This window comes from Ovis aries, chromosome 14 (genome assembly GCF_016772045.2).
Source record: "Ovis aries strain OAR_USU_Benz2616 breed Rambouillet chromosome 14, ARS-UI_Ramb_v3.0, whole genome shotgun sequence".
Lineage (NCBI taxonomy): Eukaryota > Metazoa > Chordata > Mammalia > Artiodactyla > Bovidae > Ovis > Ovis aries.
This window is the reverse complement of record NC_056067.1, coordinates 18,524,844-18,545,456: the sequence shown is the minus strand read 5'-3', so window position 1 is coordinate 18,545,456 and position 20,613 is coordinate 18,524,844. Positions and strand designations below refer to the sequence as shown.

The following is a 20,613-nucleotide window of genomic DNA, read 5'->3' as shown; positions in this document are numbered from 1 at the left end:
CTGGGAGCAGCCATCAACCCTGAGCCCACGGCTCCATCAGATCTTGAATGTCCCATGAGACCCCTCCAGCCAGCCCCTTCTGTCTCTGCCTGATAAAGGGGACTCAGGTTTGCTCAAGAACGTGCTTTCTAGAACCTCACAGCTCCTCTCCTTAGATTCCCTCAGCTTCCCTGGGGCAGTGATTCTGTTGCCCTGTTTTACAGGGGAGCAAACAGAGCCTGGCTCTCACTTGAGGAACTTTCCCCCTATGTCCAACTAGGGGTGGCCCAGGAGGGCCTGTGAGCAGCTGAGATACCTGAGCAGTGGCCCCAACCAGGGCTGGACTTTCTTGGGAAGTCAGGAGCCTGGAGATATATGTCTACCAGGCCAGGAAACCAGGTGGAGGGCCTTGCCTCTCCCCTGACCCTGTTCCTCACCACACTCACACACCCCAGCTTTGCAGACTGGGACCCAGGAGTGGCTGCTCGGGAGTGCCCCAGCTCTCCCACTTGACCCCTGCCCTGTGGGCCCAGCAGTTATTCAAAGCCCTTCCTGGGGAGCTCTCAGAGCTTTGTGGTTGACTACACTGCTCATTGACTCACTCTGTCCTCACAGCAACCCCAGGAGGCAGTACCAGGATCAGCTCCGCTTTCCAGTTGGGAAAACTGAGGTACAGAGAGGTGAAGTGCTTTGCTAGTAAATGGCAGGGCTGGGATTTGAACGCAAGCAGCCTGGCTTGTGCTATTGACTTGGTTCAGCAGACTTGGTGCCAGCCCTGGAAGAGGGTACTCTCTGCTTGGGCTCTGATCCTCCAACACTGTGTGGCTCCAGGCAGGTCACATAACTTCTCTGGATATCTCCATTTCCCCAGCTTTACAGTGGAGATGATAATAGTCCCTTCCCCAGGGGACCCTTGTGTGGATTCAAGGAGCTGCAACTGAAAGGGCTACAGGCCCGGGGTCAGCACACGGGGTCCAGCCATTAGTAGTGACCGTCTGGCGAATGATGTCCCTGGGTCTCCCCGGGTGGCTCAGTGGTAAAGATTAAACTCGCGCCTGCAATGCAGAAGCTGCAGGAGATGCAGGTTCAATCCCTGGGTCGGGAAGATCCCCTGGAGGCCGGCGTGGCAACCCATTCCAGTTTTCTTGCCTGAAGAATCCCCAGGGACAGAGGAGCCCGGTGGGCTACAGTCCATGGGGCCACACAGAATCGGACATGACTGAAGCAATAGCACACACACATGATGTCCCTACACATTTTATCTTTCAGGAATCAGGAAGTGAGTAGCAAAGTTTTCGAAAAGCTGAGGCTTTTGGATGCAAACGGACACAAAAAGTGTCATATCAGCCTGGGTAGGAAGCAGGACAGGGAGGAAGACATAAAGATAAGGATGCTCCAGCCACCAGGCCAGACAGGTGGGGACAGGAAGGCCTCCACGGCCAATGATGTCCTGGCTCCATCACAGCTCCCTTCTTGACTGAGCCTGGGGGCCGGGCTCAGTGGGATGCAGGGAGCCCCCAGATCTCCATGCTTGCACAGCCGACCAGGGCTCCAGCTAGAGTCCCCATCTCAGTCACAGACCCCAGCTCCTCCCTGGTGGTTTCATAGAATGAGGCCACTGAGAATCAACCTGAAAGATGCAGGTGGGGGCACCTGGCATCCTCATGGCTGGGGTGGTTGACAAGAGGAAGGCCAGGATGCTGCCTGCTCCTGGCGTAGAGGATGAAACCAAGTCCAGAGCTCTCTGCTCCTCCAAAGCAAACACCTCAGTGGCCAAGAGGTCTGGTTGTGACACCGAGCCCTGAAGAAGTCGGGTAGGAGACTGGCCAGTGACCCAAGGACAGTCAAGCACACAGCCTGCACCACCCTGACCCCTCCATCTCAAATCTACCGGCACACCGCTGGGCCAGAGCTGCTGCCATCGTGGGAAGAAGAAAAAGAAAAAGAAGAAAGAGAAACAAAAGGCAGCTCCATCTTCAAAGCTGCTGCCTCCCTCTGCCAAGGTCCTGGCTGGAGATGCAAGCCGGCGAGGCTTATCGAAACCAAACTTCAAGTTCAAAGGGAAGTTATCAGAAAACCACCTTCAGGTTCAATGTTGCCTTTCAAGTTCCACTTGATAAAACCCAAAGAAAAGAAACCTCTGTCCCTGCTCTCTCCTCCTCCGGGGCACCCCTCCCCCTGACACCCAGACAGCCCATCCTCCCTTAAGCCCTCCCCTGACTGCCCTCCTCTCTCCTCTCCCGGGGAGGAGGGGAACCTCCCCCTCGATCCCTTATCCCCTTCATACATCTTCTCCAAAGACCAGGGTTTGTCCTTTCTTCATCAGTGGGTCCCACCCCTCAGCCCATCCTAGCTCAGAAGACCACCTGGACACCCCCCAGGGGCCCCTTCCCAGCATGAGGGGCAGGCACAGGTGGGTAGTATTACTGGGAGCCATCTGCCCTGGGGCCTGGGAACAGGAACAAGGACAGTCAGCACCCTGTTGCCCCCACCAAAGAAAGCCTTTCTCCCTTTCACTGTCCCCTGCCCAGGGGCCAGAAGAGGTGGCAGATGATCAATCAGAAAGCCGTGCAGACCCTGGTGCCAGACGCCCAGGCTGGGACTCAGGGGCCCTGCTTCTATATCCACATGTGAGTGAGCCCCCTGAAACTAAATGACATCAAACCACTGCCCACCCCAGCCACCCCTGTGCAGAACACACCCCCTTCTCTCCACTGTCCAACCTTGGGCTCATGGGTAGATAAGAGGGTGAATGGGGCTCAACTGCTGGCTTCCCAGGCCCCACCAACCGGAGAACAGTATTTTTGTCAGGATGGATTTTAGCACCAGACCCTGAGCCCATTCATTCCTCATCCCCTACCCTATGCCTGTTTAGCCCACAGATTCCCCCCCACCCTTCCACAGGTGATCTTTCGGGGGGCACAGTTTCAGGGGGACTCTGGCCACTGTTCAGTTGCAACAGTTACAACACGGCTAGTTGGAAAGCAGTGGAAGGAGGAGGAGAAAAAGGAAGGGAAGGGACTGAGTGAGGAGGAAGGAAAGCCGTTCACTTAGCATGACATATCCTTGGGTGACCTAGAGCAGGGGCTGGCAAACTACAGCCCGTGAGCTAAAGCCAGCCCACCACCTATTTTTATAAATAACATTTTACTGGGACACAGAGACACCCACATCCATTGTCTATGGTGAAAGAGAGTTGAGTAGCTGCAACAGCCACTCTAATGCCCACAAAGCCTGAAATATGTACTCTTCCTGGCCCTTTAAGTAAACGTTGTGGACTGTGCAGTTTTGCACACCCATGAGGATACAGCCTTGATAGGCAGAGTGCAGGGTGATTTCACCTGCTGTTCACCTGCTTGACTGGAAATCCTTGTGCAGTCCACAGCCTGCCCAACCATACACAGCAGCCATAGAAGAAAGAAAATGTCAACTCTGCTTTCTTAAAACCAAGTCTCAACTCCAAAGAGTGGGACAGCGTGCGGAGCTCCTTCCCCGTGGAAGCTGTCCCCTGTCCCTCCTCTCACCATAGCCATGGCCATGAGGAGCCAGCCGGCCGGCTGTGTTTACCAGATGATGGCTCTGTCCCACATTAGCTCCCAACCTGGCATCTCTCCACCCCCAGCAACTGCCAGATTAAATGCATTACTTGACCATCTTCACCCGGCTCCCTTTGATGTTCCCTTCTCAAGCTTCAAAATACCTTTTGGAGGGAGATCAGACAGCATTAAACAGAATTACTAATTAATTAAGCAAAGTTAAATTTTAAACACTGTTTGTTGTGTTAGCCAAAAGCCTGAACAGAACAGACTTTTTTCCTCCGCTGAGATCAAAGACAGCCTCTTCCCTCTCCCCTCCCCCAGTTTAAAAAGGGGGTGGGGGTGGGGAGGAAGAGAGGGAGAAAGAAGAGAGTGTTGAGTACCTCCAGGGAGAATAGGAAATAACCTAAATGGGGGCAACTCTGATCATGGGCCCCCATGAACCTAGTGGGAGGCATCCGAGGCTCCCTTGGAACCTCACGCTGTGAGAGCCACAGTCACTTTCTTGGGACTGTTTAGCAGTGATCCAGGGAACAGGATGGCATAGCCAACCCAGCCAGAGCTGTTGACAGCTGGCGCCGCCCAAGCAGTATGGGAAGAAGAAGAAGGGCTGTGAAATGAAACAGATCCACCCACCCGAGACCCCACCCTCCTGAGTAGGATAAGTGCCCCAGGGCTCCTCCCTTGGGTTTGGGGTCAGGGTCACTTGGGGTCATTGGGAGGCTGGCTCTGAGAAGCCGACAACTGCGCACGGTACACCTCAGGGGCGCCATTCACATGCCGGACATCTTCGACTGTGTTATTGTTCATGACAGATGGACAGATGGCAGAGAGGTGTCTTGAGGAGGGGCCCCTTTTCCCACTTTGCACAAACGCATTTGTTGCTAGCAGAGGGCTGTCTAAACTCATTCAGTCTGCAGTCCTCTCTGGGATTTTCTGATAACGATGGGAGCCTACCATGTCCACGCGGCCAGAATGCAAGTTTCTCAAGAGCTGGCCCTGCTGGCTACTGCCCCGCAGCTGCCCACAGTGTACCACACGTGCACAGAGCAAATATTCCATCCCAGAATGACCCACTGCACCAAATCCCCCAGGTGGACAGAACATAGGCTACGTAACAAACACTATGAATTCCGGTGTGGTTGGGAATGGAGTGGGAAAGAGGGCAGTTTACAAGGGGTAGGTCCGTTCTGAATCCCAGACATCGGCTAAAATCCAAACCCTGGATGATATCAGCAAATGCCAGCTTATTTTAACACAATCCAGAAGGGCCTGGTAGATATTAAACTTTGGAAGAAGAGACAAATTTGAAACACAGTATGATTAAGTCAGCCCCACCAAAGACCAGAAATGACTAATGCCGGAAGGCCTGGCGGACACTTCTCTTAGCCTGGTTACCTGGCAGGTTCTTCTCAGTTGATAGAACATAAGATTTAACACAAGCCAGAGCTTCCTGGCTGGAGTTTGGACACTGGCCTTAACATACCCACAGGCCTTTCTCAATTGTCCACGTCCAGATTATCTGCCACAAATATTTTAGGCTCAGGGTGGCTTGCCAGGATGTCTCTGACTCCCCAACCCTTCAAGAGCAGCTGTTAGAGGGAATGCAGATGAATTTTAATATTAGCCTATGCCAAATATAATTAGGAGGGTAAATCTGCTGCCAGTAAAAAGAGAAAGATATCGTATGTGCATTCCAGACCAAATGGTTTCTTGCACTATCTGCACGAGGCTCTCCTCGGGGCACGAGCATCCTAGAGACACACAAACGTGTGTGTCCTTGCACACAGCAGTGGCTTGTCCGGGGGTGCTGGTGAAGTTAGTGGGTACACACATTATCCCATTATGTCCTCTTAATATCACCATGCAGGGTGTGGTACCGCCTGCATTTTACAAGAGGGAACTAAGTGGAAGAAGGCAACTTGATGGAACCATCTCCCAGCCCCGTCTCTCCACAGAGCCAGTCTTCCCTGCCAAGAACACTCTTTCTGTCTCTCAACACCTGCTCCTCCTTCAGGTCTCCAGGTTAAACGTCCCTATCTTCTGAGAAGCATGCCCTCCTGTGCTCCGGGGCTGGGTTAGGTTTCCCTGCCCTGATTACACTGCTATCATCAGCACTCGTGTGACTGGATCTTTCTGCTGCAGCCCCAGCCTGTCACCCTACATAGGAGTGTATCATCATCGTCATCAAAACGCAACAACCAGCAGCAGCAGCATCAGGATATGAGCACAGAAGATGTAGAAACAGAACGAAAATCCCTGTTTCCTGCCTCCCCAGCCACTGGTCTGTCCACTCCGTCACAGGACAATGGCTAACACCTGTTCCTGCCTGTCCCGCAACCATGCTCCTCTTTCTGATAATAGCATCTGGGTTTTCTCCAGTGGGCCGCCCCTCCCCGAGCTCAATCGGTGTGGTTTATGGGGGTGCTGATCCCACTCCAAGCTTCCTGGAAGCACCCAGACCCGACCAGCTTATTTTATCCTGGTGGCCCTGTGTCCTCTCTCTAATGCCAAAGGACAGTTGTTCGTGAAGCTGACGAGGTTAAAGTTGCTGGGCCTCTGACTTGCACAGGCTCCTTCCAAGTTGGAATGTGTGGACGTGGTTGGTTGTTTTTGTGATGCTTTCAAAATTAGGTATTCTATCCTCACTGGGTTAAGAATGCTGTCTCTTCCCATTCTGACTTCCCGCCCGTCCCCTTGTGTCATGTGGTACTGGAGTGAACACAAGCATTTCTGGAATCGAGCTAAGGGGAACTTGAATTGGGGATATATTTATTTAGGTTTAGTGAGAAATAAATGCGTAGTAAATAGAAATATGTAAATACATATATTTGTATATAAATGGTCCACAGTTATGAAAGAGAATCGTGTATTCTTTCCCTTAAAAAAGACAACTCCCAAACTGGATAAACTTGGGTCCCACAAAAATCTAGACCTACCCTGGCCAGTAAAGTAAGAATCAAGCTTTTGCAAGAAATAATGGACTTCGGTGCTATCTTTCACCTGTGATGGCTCAGCTCATAGGATATGAGGACTCAGAGCCGGGTAGTCACCTTGGCCACCTTACTGGGAGGGAAACGGAAGGAAACAGAGGGAAAACGGAGAGATGACGGAGACAGAGAGAGAAGATGAATGTGTGTATGTGTGTGAACGACATGGTTTGAGCTCCTGGATCAACCAGCCCTTCTTTGGCAAGATCTACCTTAGGATTTTTCGATTCTATGAGCCAGATTAAAAAAAAAAACAACATTTATTTATTTATGTGGCTGCACTGGGTCTTCAGTTGTGGCATGTTGGACCTAGTTCCCTGACCAGCAATTGAACCTGGGACCCCCTGCATTGGGAGCCTGGAATCCCAGCCACTGGCCCACCAGGGAAGTTCCTATGAACCAGATCTTAAGCAAGTTCAGGTTGAGTATCCAAAAGACCCCAAAGAATCCTGACTTAACTCTTCATCACTTGGAGCCCTTGCTTTTCAGGAAAAACAAAACCACCACCAACACATAATTGACCCAATGCAGTACTCGCGAAGCAGGCTTCCAGCAGTTTCTGCCAGTGGGTGTCCACCCCTTCCAGGGTCTTTTTCTCCTCACTCCTGCTTCCCCAGGTTACATTTTTCTGTAAGTAGATTTTATTTAAGGGCCAGTTGTGACTGAGGGGAAAGAAGAAAGGGGGAAAAAAAACCTTCCCAACAAATAGCATTCTGGCCTTTTTTTCTCATCAGAGCATAAGGTTGATGGCCATTCTGCTTTGAGGTTTGAATAGGATTGAGACGAAACATCTGTTGGGGGAGGGAGGGGAAAACGCCAGGAGAGGGAGAGGGAAAGGGAAAAAAGCCTTCTTTGGGCTAAAAATATCATGTCCCTGCCACTCTCTCCCCATCCCCGCCCAAGTTAAAACATGTGATGAAATTCAACTTTTAAAATCTAACCCCGAGCTACTTGAAGCTATGAAAGCCTCCTCGGTATCTGACACAAGTCAGAATTTCCACTGTTCAAGCTGAGCTTTTATGAAGAACAGACTTGAGAGAGACTGCTGTCACGGCTGCGGCCCGGGCTTCTGGGGGGACTGCAGTGGACTGGAGTCGGGGCGACTGACACTCGCCGGCAGGACAGGCTCTGAACTGAGGGAGAGGAGCCAGCGGGGTGTGGCCTGCCTGCCCCCTCCATCTGGGGGTCCCTGCTGCTCGGCAGTGAACTCCCCTTCCTCCCAGACTGACGGGAACCACCGGCTGCCCCATCGATTGAGAGCCTCGCCTGGGACTCCAGGGCTCTGGTGGAGCTTCTGTGGCCTCTTCCTGAGAAGTCTCCTCCCTCTCTCTGTCTTTCTCTCTCTTCCCCAGCTGCTCCCTGAACTCCAGACTCGGTGTCCATCTGTCTTCTCATAGCCCTACCTGCATGTCACACAGGCCTCTTGAAGCCAACACATCCAAACACAAAAGACATCGTCACCTGCTGGAACTGCCACCTCAGAAGTGACCGCTTAGTTCCTGAAGCCCAATCTCTAAGGCGTCCCTGGGGCCCCTTTCTTTCCCGCACCCCCGTCTCCCAGCCCTACCACCCCACCCCCAGGCCCCTCCACGTCTCCCCAGCCCCTCAGCCCCACTAGGCCGAGGCCATCACCTCTCCCCGGCACCATCGCAATCGCCTCCTGTTCTCATTGCTTCCCCCCACCTCAGAACGACCCGGCCTTCACAGAAGCCACAATTCGCTGGTGAAAAGGGAAGTCAGAATCTGGCACTCACCTACCTCAAACTTGCCAGCAGTCTCTCTTCAAAAGCAGCGTGAGATCCCAGCCCGGGGCACCACCCTTGCCGGCTGCCCTACCCCCTCCCCCAGTCTCTGGCTGCCACCTGGGCCTCCCTTCTGTGTCCCCCAAACCCCACAGCCCTCCCACCCTGGGGCTCCCCTCACTCCTCTGACTGTTCACCCCTCACATCCACCCAGGGCGGCTCCTTCCTGGCACTTGCATCTCGGCTGAAATGTCACCTCCTCAGAGAGGCCTGTCACCCTCCACCTTCCCTGGGTTTTACCTCTTCACAGAACACCCCTCCCAGAACCTTGTGTGAACCCGATTATCAATTCTCTACCTGCCTCCCTCGTGCCAACTCCCTCACAGAAAGGCCCACCTACCTTGTCCGTGGCTGGAACCCAAGGGCCTAACAGGGCCCCACACCTGCGGTAGGCACTCAGCAAATATTAAAACATGTTGAGTGAAGAATAGACTGTCCTCAGGTCTGCTGTGTGACCTGAGACAGGTCATACCCCTCTCTGGGCCTCAGATTCCTTACTACAGATGAAGGGGACGAAAGGCCCCCAAAGGGCTCCTTCTCTCTGTGAAGGGTTGACATCTCCCACCTGGGAGCCTTGATGGGCTGGAGGGGGGCACACGGGGCTTTCCTGGGAGCTGGACTCCAGTGACTTCCTGGTGTTGGCTTCATTCTTCCAGAGAGCACAGTTGGGCCCTGACTAACAGTTTTTTTGACTTTACAATGGTACAAAAGTGATACACGACTGTACGTGGAATCACAAATCTGGGTCTTTTCCCAGGCTGGCGATATGTGGTACAACTCCTCTTGTGATGCTGGACAGAGGGTCCCAGCCCCTAGTCAGCTATGTAATCACGAGGGTCAAGAACCCATACACTTACAACCGTCCTGAACCCAGACAGCCAAACTTTTTTTCACTTCCAGCACAGGATTCAGTAGATGACACGAGCTATTCAACACTTGATTATAAATAGGCCTTGTGATAGATGATTTCACCCAAGTGTAGGCTACTGTAAGGCAGGCAAGGCTAAGCTATGATGTTCAGGAGGTTAGATGTATGAACGCACTTTCAACTAATGATATTTTCAACTTACAATGGGTTTATTGGGATGTGACCCCATCCTAGGGCTTCCCAGATGGGGCTAGTGGTAAAGAATCCACCTCCCAATGCAGGAGACATAAGAGACATGGGTTTGATCCCTGGGTTGGGAAGATCCCCTGGAGGAGGGCATGGCAACCCACTCCAGTATTATTGTCTGGAGAATCCCATGGACAGAGGAGCCTGGCGGGCTACAGTCCATAAGGTCACAGAGAGCTGGACACGACTGAAGCGACTTAGCACGCACGCACGACCCCATCCTAAGTCAAGGAAGATCTGTTTTTATTGAGCACTGTGGCATGCCAGACTATGTCACGCACTGGGAGTGGAAGGAGACATTCAGAGATTCTAATAGGATTAAAGAAGCTTTGAAAATAGGCCGTCTTTGATCTGGACTAGTAAATAATTACAAACACCAGTTGGCTCTTCTTCAAGAAAGAGGAACCCACGAAACAAGAGTCAGGACAGCTCACAGACGCTGGCATACCCTGAACCAGCGCTGCACTCTGGGCTTATATAAATAACCTCGCTGTTACAGGCCCTCAGAGGAAGACGTGCTATGTCTGCCCCCAACAAGAAACTGAAGCACAGAGAAGTTAAGTGACTCTCCTAAGATCACACAGTGAGCTACAGGACAGCCAGGCTGGATCTGGGGTCTGACCGCAGAATAAACGGAGAAGGGTGCCTCTCGTGTACTCCCACGGGGTGGCAGGAAGACCAAGTTCGGGCCATGCCAACTGGGACAGGCCCTGAGCTCACAGTGGGGCTGCTTTGCCCTTGGGTGTCAGTCCCAACGCCACTGCTCTGCTCCACACAACTCCAGGCACCTCCCTCTCGGGCCAGAGACGCCGAGACCCCTGCAGACTCTGCCAGGTGACACCTGGGTTAGGCCAAAGCAAGGCCTGTCTGTCAGCAGCCCTGGGGGCCTAGAGGTAGGGCCAGGCCCCAGAGGGAGGGGCTGCCCGACTCACTTTTGGTCCTTAATAAATGCACGACCAGCAGGCAGAGCTCTGTGGACTCAAACTTTCTATGGAAGATGCTGAGCTAACGCACTCTGCCCACTTTCACCTCCAAGCAACGAGGTAGAAAGACAAGAAACAGTCATGATGTTGAGGGTTGGTGGTCAGAGGTCAAGGGTGAGAGGTGGGAGTGGGCCAAGATGCTGGGCAGGGATGTGGCCAGCACTAGGTGGGGGAGAGAGGGGACGCAGGGAGAGAAGGGTCCTGTGGCTATCTGCAGGTCCTTCTCCCCTGAAGAGCGCAGAGCCAGAGTTCAGTCTGTGCTGGGTTGAGAGGACACGCCCAGACACAGGGCTTCCTGGAGCCCCTGACACCAAGGTCCACCTCAGGCCACAAGCCACAGGCTGCCACCACCTGTCGTCTTGCCCAACTGGGGAGGTGGGGACCTCAGGTGGGCACTGGAGTGAAGGGTGGGGTGACCCTCCCCAGTCCTCAGTGCCCTGCTGGGTCAGCAGAAAGTGGGGGGTCCCTTTTCCCTCCCCCTACAAGCCGCAGGTCCCGCCTGCTGCGCCAGGACAGCTCTGGAGCGCGGGACTTTTCATGCTTACTTTGTTCTCTCCACAGTTCAAAAGGAGCTCGCAGTCCCAGCCCTCACTCCGGGCCCAGCCTTAATCTCCCATCCCTCGAGCTCCCAGCTGGCCAGTTAAGGCAGTTAAGACGCTGGATTAGGGCCGGCTTTACATAACAACGCTGGAGCTAAAGCCATCCTCTCCTGGGATGGCTAAAAGACTTCTTTTTATCTTCACGCCTCAGATGGCCTTTTTTCCCCCTTAACAGCCCTCCAGCCAGCCAAGAGGCAATGAACTTGGCCAACAGGAAGACAAAGAGGAGATTCAGGATTCGGCTTGCTCTCCCTTGGCCCAAGGCTCAGAGGGATGCCCGCAGCCCCAGCTCCAGGCCAGGTGGCTGCTTCGTCGTGGCCAGGACGTGGCAGCGCCCACCAGGCCTAGCCGTCCACAGGCACGTCCATCATCCTGGGAGTGCTGCCTCGGACCCGGCACCAGCGGTGGCCCAAGAACCACAGGCGGCCGCTGGGGCCAGCATCCCTTCCAAGAAGCCTCAGGGGCCACACAGGCAGGCCCAGAGCAGCCCAGCCCTACTGCCTTATTTACTTATTGTTTTCACTTTTTAATTCTGTTATTAGTCTTTCACTTCAAAGGAATACATGATCACATTCTTCTTGTAAAAGTTGAAACATTAATTGCAGTTAATACTACAATCCTCTGACCACGCTTTCCAATTTTAATCTTCTCCTCCCCTGTTCAGAAGGAACTACTCTTTCTGTCTGTCTAAGCTTCTAGCTACATAATTCTATACATACATATGTGGTCCACATTCATACACACAAGGAAATACAGAGTGCTGTCTGGTACCCTTTGTTACATAAAAGGTAATTAACATACTATCTATAACACACTGCATCTTTGAGCAACCTGGTCTGTCTTATATTCTGTGCTCTGTATAAGGTTTTGTTTGAAGAAAAGGGGCTGGAAACTTGACCACCACCAACCTAGTCTAATCCCTAGTTGGAAACTGAGTCAGGCTTGTGGCTCCCAACTCCTCCTCCCCCCGCCACCAATGGTGGTACTGATATACTTGGATGCTGTCAATGACTGGCAAGGTGCCCAGTCGAGGCACCTTCGAAGCTGTCCTTGAAGCCTGACCTGCAGCTGGTGGACCACAGGGATGGACCAAGTGCCACCAACATCCCCACACTTTCTCTGACAGGAGCTGGGACTCTTGGGCACCTCCTGTTTATCTCCCCTCCATCAACCAGTGTTTATAAGTGCCACCCCACAGCAGTTTATCCTCTCTACAGGGGCGCCCACATCCTCTGCACATCCGCAGAGCCCACACCCCCATGCATCGTGTTAGAGAGGGAGGAGCCTGGCCAAAAGCCATAGCGAGTCTCTGTGGGAGCAGGATGGGAGCGGGGACTTGGAGACAAGTCTGTGGGTTCCTCGGCCAAGGGCTTCTGCTGCTGCATCCAGCAGGGCTCATACTATGATCAGAGGTTGGACAAAGCCCCCTCCCCTTCCGAAGAGGAAGATTCCATGGGCATTTCATGTCTGCAGGGAAAGATGCCTCATGTGAAACCAATTACATGATCTCAGGCTGAGCCTCAGTGGCCAGAGAAGTGCCTCATTTGGGGCAGTAACCAGGGACTCAGCAAATGATGAAAATATAGACAGAGGGTGAGATGAGTGAATGACAACTGGAAGATGGTTACATGGGTTAAGGAGTGAGTGATAGATGAGGATGAGATGGGTGAAGGATGGATTATGGACGGCTGGGTGGTAGATAAGGACTGGCCGGATGGGTGACAAAAGAGCAGGTAGATGAATGAACAGGCAGTGATGGAAGGACGGGTGGGTGAAGGATGGAGCAAAAGATGGATGGATGAGCGTTGGATGGGTGGGTCATGGATCACTGGGTGGATGATGAGTGAGTGATGGGTGGATGAATGGATACATAAGTGGGCAGGTGGGTACTTGAATGGCAAGGGATGGATGGAATAGATGGAAGGATGAATGAATAAGAGGATGAGCTTGCTAAGTTACCAGGTGACTGAGCAAATGAATAGAAAATGGAATGAGTGTTGAAGCCCATGTAATCCTTGTCTGGGGTCACCTTAGCCCCCAGATCCTACATCCTGCAGGCCTTCACCTGACTCCCCAGATCAACTCTAGGCACCAGGTGCTGGCATCTCTCCATGGAGCCAAGGATGGCAGCTGAGGCTTGGGGAAGCCCAGGGAACAGTGAGAATCAAAGCCACTGAGCCTGAGTGTAGCCATCAGATCCAAATATGCTCAAGAGAAACACCCTAGAGTCTGTCCATGTGCCTCCTTCTCTTTCTATATGGGACCTGTTTGAATTTGAGCAAAGTCTGAGAGATACTTGGGTCCCAGGCACCCTCCAAATCCTGGGCCACAGAGAGAATCTCTCAAAATAGTGCTTCTCAAAGTACAGCATGCACACAAGTCATCTGAGGGGCCTATTACAGAGCAGACCAGATTCAGCAGCCTGGGTGGAGCTGAGGAGTCTACATTTATCACAGCTCTCAGGCCAATGTGGCCACAGTCCTTGGGTCTTGCCAAGGCTCCCCTCCAGAACTTCCTGGCATGGTCTACTCTCCTTTCAGGGCCCTACAGCCCTTCTAAGACATATATTTCCCCTCAGAGACCCCTGCCAGTCCCTTGTCCCAGTTCCAGAGAGGGCTTTACTGTACAAAGAGTCACTCAATCAAGTCTGACTCTTTGTGACCCCATGGACTATAACCCGCCAGGCTCCTCTGTCCATGGAATTCTCCAGGCAAGAATACTAGAGTGGGTTGCCATTCTCTTCTCCAGGAGATCTTCCCCACCCAGGGATCAAACCCAGATCTCTTGCATTGCAGGTGGATTCTCTATTGTCTGAGCCTCCAGGGAAGCACATTTATTGCCCAAAGGCTGCACCAGTTCAGCAGTTCTTTCCTCTAATTCTGAGTGGAAAAAGGGAAATGCTATCCCTTTCAGCAAATGCTTTCATATGCTGTCCAGTCATTGTACCAGCTTAGGGAATTGAGTAGGAAGAGGCCCTTATTCCCATTCTACAAGTATAGAAACAGGCTCAGAAAGGGGATGTGGCTTCCAAAGTCAAATTAGTACACCAGCGGCCCCCAACTCTCTACTTGAGTGTCCTAATTCTTTCTACAATGCACTGCTTCCTTGAAGAAAGAAAGGAGTGAGAGCTACAGAGGAAAGTGGTGAGGGGTTGGGGCTCTGTTTGGTGTGTGCACACCTGTGCTCCAGGTGTGTGATGTGAATGGAGAAACACAAGGGTTGCTTCATACAGTATATACTACATGCCCAGCCCCGCTTGAGAAGCCTATGAGTGGCCACTCCCCTGCAGTGGGGAAGATGAGGTCATACAACTTGTTCAAGACCCCATGGCTAACACAGAGCAGGATATGAGCCTGGGTGGCCTGAATCCACTGCCAGTGAGGACCAATGAGGCGCTCCACTTCCCTCTTGCTCCTCACCCCATCCACCCCCAGTGCCCCCCCACAGAGAGTTCTGTCCTCCTCCTCCTGGTCTGCAGACTTTCTGGAGGGTATGCAAGGCATAAGGTAGACCAGATGGTCCTTCCCCACCTCACTGCCCTTGAGAAGAAAGTAATAGGTTCTGGTACCTTCTAGCCGAAAGTCTTCCTCTTCCTCCTCGCTGAGCGTTTCTCTGAAAACTTCACCCACAAGCTCCTATAGGAAGACAAAGCAGGAATATTAAAGAAGTATTGGAGTCAGGTAGGAACCTGGCATCCTTACGGTCAAGGTGGCATTGTGAAGGTGTGTGTGGCTGGTCACAAAGAAGCAGGGACCCTGTTCTCATTCTTCTGATGGAAATTTAGGTCAAGTAGGGAGAGCCTAGGACACTCGTAAAGTTCATTACTGCGCTGCTTTTTAGAAAGTAAGTTTTTCTCAGCCTGTAGCCTGCCACGAAACATTACACAGGCTCACACTTCCCACTTGGAAAGGGAGATCCACCCTCCACCCAGGGAAATGACAAAGACAAGCTCAGAAAATGTCCCTCCTCTACCCCTCTGGGCCAACCCGATAGACTCAGGACCAGAGCCACCCCTCTGGGTCCCTAGAGGAGACCTCAGTTTGGATCCTTCCTCTTTGAGAGGGTCCCAGGAAGGTGTCTTGATGAGTTTATAAAGAGGACCTGGTTTGCTGAAGGGAGCACTCCCTCAGCATAAACCCAGCTGTTAACATATACCCAAACTTGACGTAATCCCTTAACATAAACCCAGCACAACATCTTCAGTACAACATCTAGGAACCTGTAGGCTCTGCCTTTTGCTGACCTTCAGTTATGCCTCCCACATCTCCCCCTTCCAGCAGCTGGCCTCATGCCTTGCCTTGGTCTGTAGGCATGAGTTTAAAATGTCCAGTAACTCATGCCATGTAGCAGAGCTGCTCCCAATCAGCCTGGTCAGGCTGCCACCCATGCATTGTCAGGTTGGCAAGGGAAGTTAGTTAGGTCCACAGGCTGGGAAATTTCTGGGATCTCAATAAAGATCCCATCTATCTGATCCCGCTCCAGTAGGATGACTCTAGATACAGAGGAGCCCAGACTAGTGCTTGTCAAATAGCTTCTGTATTTATTGGTATTCTGCCAAGAGGAGTAATGAGATCAGAAGAGATTGTTTTAAACAAAGTTAAACAAGACCCTTTGGGCTTCCCAGGTGGCTCTAGTGGTAAAGAACCCACCTACCAATGCAGGTGATGTAAGAGACACAGGTTCAATCCCTGGGTTGGGAAGATCCCCTGGAGGAGGGTGTGGAAACCCACTCCAGTATTTTTGCCTGGAGAATCCCATGGACAGAGGAGACTGGTGGGCCACAGTCCATGGGGTTGCCGAGTCAGACACAAATGAAGCAACTTAGCATGCATGCATGCAAACAAGACCCTTTACTGCAAGACTTACTATGGTAACAGACTGCAGATACCTAAGTAGTAGCTTATGCTGCACCCCTCAAACCTATTTAGACCAGGACGCTTTTTTCAAAAGCATCACATGGGATTTATGTTCCAAGGAACCCACGCTGGGAAATGTTCCTCTTTTGGGGGGAGAGATGAGGTTTGGGTGTGGGGGGAAGGGTCACACTGCTTTCTCTCTCTTAATGCCCACAGTGATGCCATGGCAGTGCTTCATGAACCACAGAAAGAGGAGCAACAAAAAAGCCTCAACTTGGCAGCTCTTGCCAGCTTCTCCTTTTGAAAAAAAAAAAAAAAGTATAAAGAAAAAGAAAAAACACACCCTTCAAAAATTAGAAGGAAAAAAAAAAATCCTGCACTGGAGATGCTTAAGAGAAAAACCAAGAGCTCGCCTCTATTAACAAAAGAAAAACAATGCTTTGTATAGCTGATCTTATCAATTGGACACAGCTGGAGATAAGTCTCATGCGTGTGTTTTTTTAAAGATGGACAGCTAACGTTTTATGGATTAGAGGTGGTGTTCTCTGTTCTCTTTCTTCTTTCAAATCATTCTAGGGCATCACACACCCTTTCTTAGACGTCGTTCAAATGTGGTCATTCAGACTGCTGGTGTCCCATGGACTTCAAAACCAGGCTGCATTATTCTTCAAGTCAGGATGTCTTCTCTCTCTCCTCCTCCGCCAATTATTATAATCACTGAACACTTCCTGGGCTTGTAAACTGGCTGTTTGTGTTAACAGAGCTGGAGCTGACAGGAGAACTGGGAGATGGTGACAGGAAAGGGCTGCACTCGGCTGGCATCATTAGATGGCTGGGACGCCTCTGCAGCCAATTAAAGCCGATCTTTCATGCCGGAGAGAGACGGATGCCGCTTCTCCAGAAAGGCTGGCAGGCAGTGCTTCCTCACAGGAGTGGGGTGACCGTCTTCAAGGGAAGCGCAGACCCGCGTGTGCGGAGGCCCAGTGGAGGCTGGGAGCCGGCACTGACCTCTGAGCCACCCTGACTGCTCCTGGCAAGGTGGACAGGACCCGTGAGATGGAAACTTCTGGGCACTGGCATCTTTTTACTGGCATACTTGGAGGAGTTTAACGACTCCAAACGTCACTAGCAACAAAGCAGCCTTCTGGAAGAAGCCCCATAACGATGCCTCGCACTCAGTCATCACTTGGATGACGGCTTCAATGCTCCCTGAGAAGAACTGTCTGCTGAGCGGGCCTGGCTCTCTTGACATATTAAAGATACCTCTTTGCATATGAAAGCAGAGTTCTGGCAAGTTCTGGGGTTGGTCTCTTCCCACTAAACCTCACTCTGCTCTGTGTAACACATCGACAGCTCCTCAGCACTGTGGTCTGCTGACACCCAGGGCCGTGCAGCTGCTCAACTATGGCAAACATTCATTTCCTCCACTGACCCAGACAGCCTAGGGCCTGGGGAGTGTGGTGTCTGTGGTCCTCAAGCTTTGAATCACCAGGCCAGAGGCCACATAAAATGTTGAGTCAGACACAGGATCACATCCTGCCTCTGTGGCCTCCCTGGCCCTGGATGTGGGGCCAGTAGCTGCCTTCTGGGAAATCTCAAACTACTTACCTGTAAAATGGGCACAGTGATAAACCATTAAAAAGTCAGCTGACACTTACTGTGCATTTCCTATGTGCCAGGCACTTTATATTATCTCCCTTTATCATCATAACAGCCTTGCTCTTTCCATCTCTTGAGGAACAAATGCTCATAAAAATGATGTGCAAATTTTAAAGTGAAAGGTATAATTGTTACTGTCTTCCTACAAAGTGTCTCAACCCTCAAGGAATGAGATAGGAAAACAATGCCAATGACAGTCACTCACATCCCCAAGCCCTCATGATATATACGAGGTACTGGTCAATCGGGATATTCACCAGAACCTCCAGAGAATGGGGTTCCCAACAGTCCTGTGGGTTTAAATGAGAAGGAGCCTCTAAGAGGCGAAGAGACCCTGCGGTGAATCATCAGCAGAGCCAAGACTTGAGCCAGCTCCTTTAGGTGCCTGGCCCAACCTTGTACAGTGGAATTGGGGCTCCCATGGGCACAGGGATGGAGGTGGCCAAGAGTCCTGGCACTTGCTGGGGACCAAGAATCATGGTTAAAGAAGTGCAGAAAATCAGCCCAGCCAGCAGCTCCAGTGTGTCAGAGACCAATCACTCCCCTCTGTCCTGCAGGACTCGAAGGCCCCACGGCTCCTCCTCACTAGGCTTAGGACAGGGCCAAGTCTCGGCCAGGAGCCTTCCTGCAGGATGGTCCTAAGGGCCTGGCCCCAAGCCCTGCATGCAGGGCTCCTAGCCATGAGTCCCAGGGGAGCCCCAGCACAGAGGATGCAGGGCACAGAACTGGTGCTGCTCAGACCTTGGTTCAAATCCCTGCTCTACGTGGGTGAAGGAGGTTTATCTCCAGTGTTCCTCAGTCTTCCCATCTCTGCATAGTGATGAGAGCAATCATTCTGTCTCAGGGCAGGTGTGAGCCATTGCATGGAAAGTACTTAGCATTACATCTGATAGCATGACTGGGGCTTGACATACAGTGGTTACCGTTTATTACTTGCATTCTTACTGTCAAATGGCTACCAGAACATTGCTGGGCAAAGCTGAATGGCTCAGCAGACCCGAGGTGCCCCCACAGACAAAGAAACAAGACACAGAGAAACACGCTCTTCTCCTGTCTGGTGCATATTTCTGGTGCTTTGCGTTTAACCCCTATGGCAGTCCTTTGAGGTAATACCATGATCATCCCCACTTTACAGACGAGACAACTGAGACACAGAGAGGTTTAGGGACTTGCCCAAAGTCACACAGCTAGTAAGTGTCAGAGCCAGGATTAAAGGCAGGCGGCATGGCTCCAGAGCCCATACTCCTCACCACCCTGCCCTGGAAGAAGCCCGAGTGTGGGGTATCGTGTGCAGTGACCTCCCTCACTGCTCTCTCCATCAGCTCAGCCATCACAGCCCACTTTCTTCTGGTCTCTAGGACAGTCAGACTCAGCCTCTGCTCCAAGTTCTGATCAAAGACCTCCCTGGATCCACACACCTCCGGCCCCACCCAACCTGGTGCCAGGCTGCCTCCTGCCCAACGGCCAGGCTGAGTGGCCTACAGACCTGCCTCCCTCCCAAGCCCCGGCACTGCCCCTCCTCCGCCCCACACTGGGCCCCAGGATGAGAGGCCAGCTCCTCCGGGCGCTGAATGTGCAGCCAGCACCAGCCCAGAGCCCAGAATTGCAGGCACAGTGCCTTATAAGGCCTCCAGGGATGGGAACCCACATCAAAGCAAGGCCTTGGGGAGCGGGCTGGAGTTCAGTTAGGGTTTTTTCCTCTTTGTCTTTGAGACTTCATACTCCTGAGCTTAATATCTTTCCCCACCGCCTGCCCCAGCAGTTCTTTGTCGATCTTTCTATTCTCTAAGAGCTAACAGATGTTGGTGCCACGGGGTTTCAAAGGCAACTCCTGGTGCCCACAGAACACGGCACAACCTACAGATTCCAAGAATGCACGGGGCTGGGGCAAGCCAGGGGAAGAGAAGGGCGGGAGGCAGGACCCAGCCACCCTGTAGCCCTGAGATCCAAGCAGCCTGCCCTGGAGCTGATCCAGGAAATTCCTGGCGAGCTCCCTCTACCCAGCACACTCCACAGAGGCGGCGTTCCTGCACTCGGGGCGTTTCTGGGGAGCCAGTGCTGAGGCAGGCAGGCCCCTCAGAGAGTAAGCTCTGGCTGTGCAGGGCAGGGATGCTTCACTCCCAGAACCCAGCTGGACATGAGAGTCAGGCACGCACCCACCCCTTGGGAGTTGAGTGATAGCAGATGCCTTACTTAACCCCTCTGGGCCCCTTTTTGCTCCTCTATAAAATGGGGATTTCATTGTCAAAGAGGAGTTAGTAAGAAAATGCAGACCAGATACTCAGGACAGTGTCTGATGCAAATGGGGGAAGGGAACACAAACGTGAACTTCTTCTGCAGCACCTTATTCCTGCCATGTGCCTGGAACACTCTCACATTTTATCCTTGCAAAACCCTAACACCCAGCGATTCAATGCCTCAGTGTCCATCCTGGTGTGCAACACTCGTGCATGTGCACCAGGAAGACATGTTCAAATTCAGTGAGGTTGAGGGCAAGGCTGTTTCTATTAGCCCACAGTCAGAAACACTGTGGACGCCCAGCAAAGGAAAGAATACTAGATCTACGTGTGGAAAACCACACAGAGGCTCCAAAGAGCTAGGTAGATCTGCATACACTGACACACAGAACCCATGCCACATGCAAGACATGCAGGGTATGATTCTACTTGTATACTCAAGAAAACGCCAAACATACACATGTACCATGAGGTTGCCAACAGGAACACAATACCCATCGTTACTCCCAAGGAGGGGAGGGAGACCAGATGCAGGGAAACAGAAGTCACAAACTTCATCAGAATGGTTCCAGTTTTTAAGGCAAGCATCCTCCTGTGCCACTTGGGTCATTAAAACACTGTTTTAGCAAAATCACACACAAGAATCTGCTTGACAAGAGAGGGGCCTGAGGCTCAGCCAGGAGACTAAGTGGCTGGTTCAAGGTCACTTAAGAAGAGAAAGTGACAGGGAAGGGCTAGAGCTCTGTGGCCCTGGGCTCCTTGTCTGGAAAATGGGGCAGAAGGCCACCATGATGCGCATGGGGCCTCAAGCACAGGCTTTCTGGGGCTCCAGCCCCCCACCCAGCAGCAGGGAGACCC

The 20,613-nt window shown here is 52.1% G+C and overlaps 1 protein-coding gene across 1 annotated transcript in view; it reads right to left on the bottom strand.

Moving 5' to 3' along the window:
- NKD1 (NKD inhibitor of WNT signaling pathway 1) overlaps positions 1–20,613 on the bottom strand; it is a 106,509-nt gene that overhangs the window by 28,561 nt on the left and 57,335 nt on the right. The window contains exon 4 of the mRNA XM_027977825.3: positions 14,572–14,638. Within this exon, the coding sequence (XP_027833626.1) occupies positions 14,572–14,638 (67 nt within the window). The remainder of the gene's footprint in view (positions 1–14,571; positions 14,639–20,613) is intronic.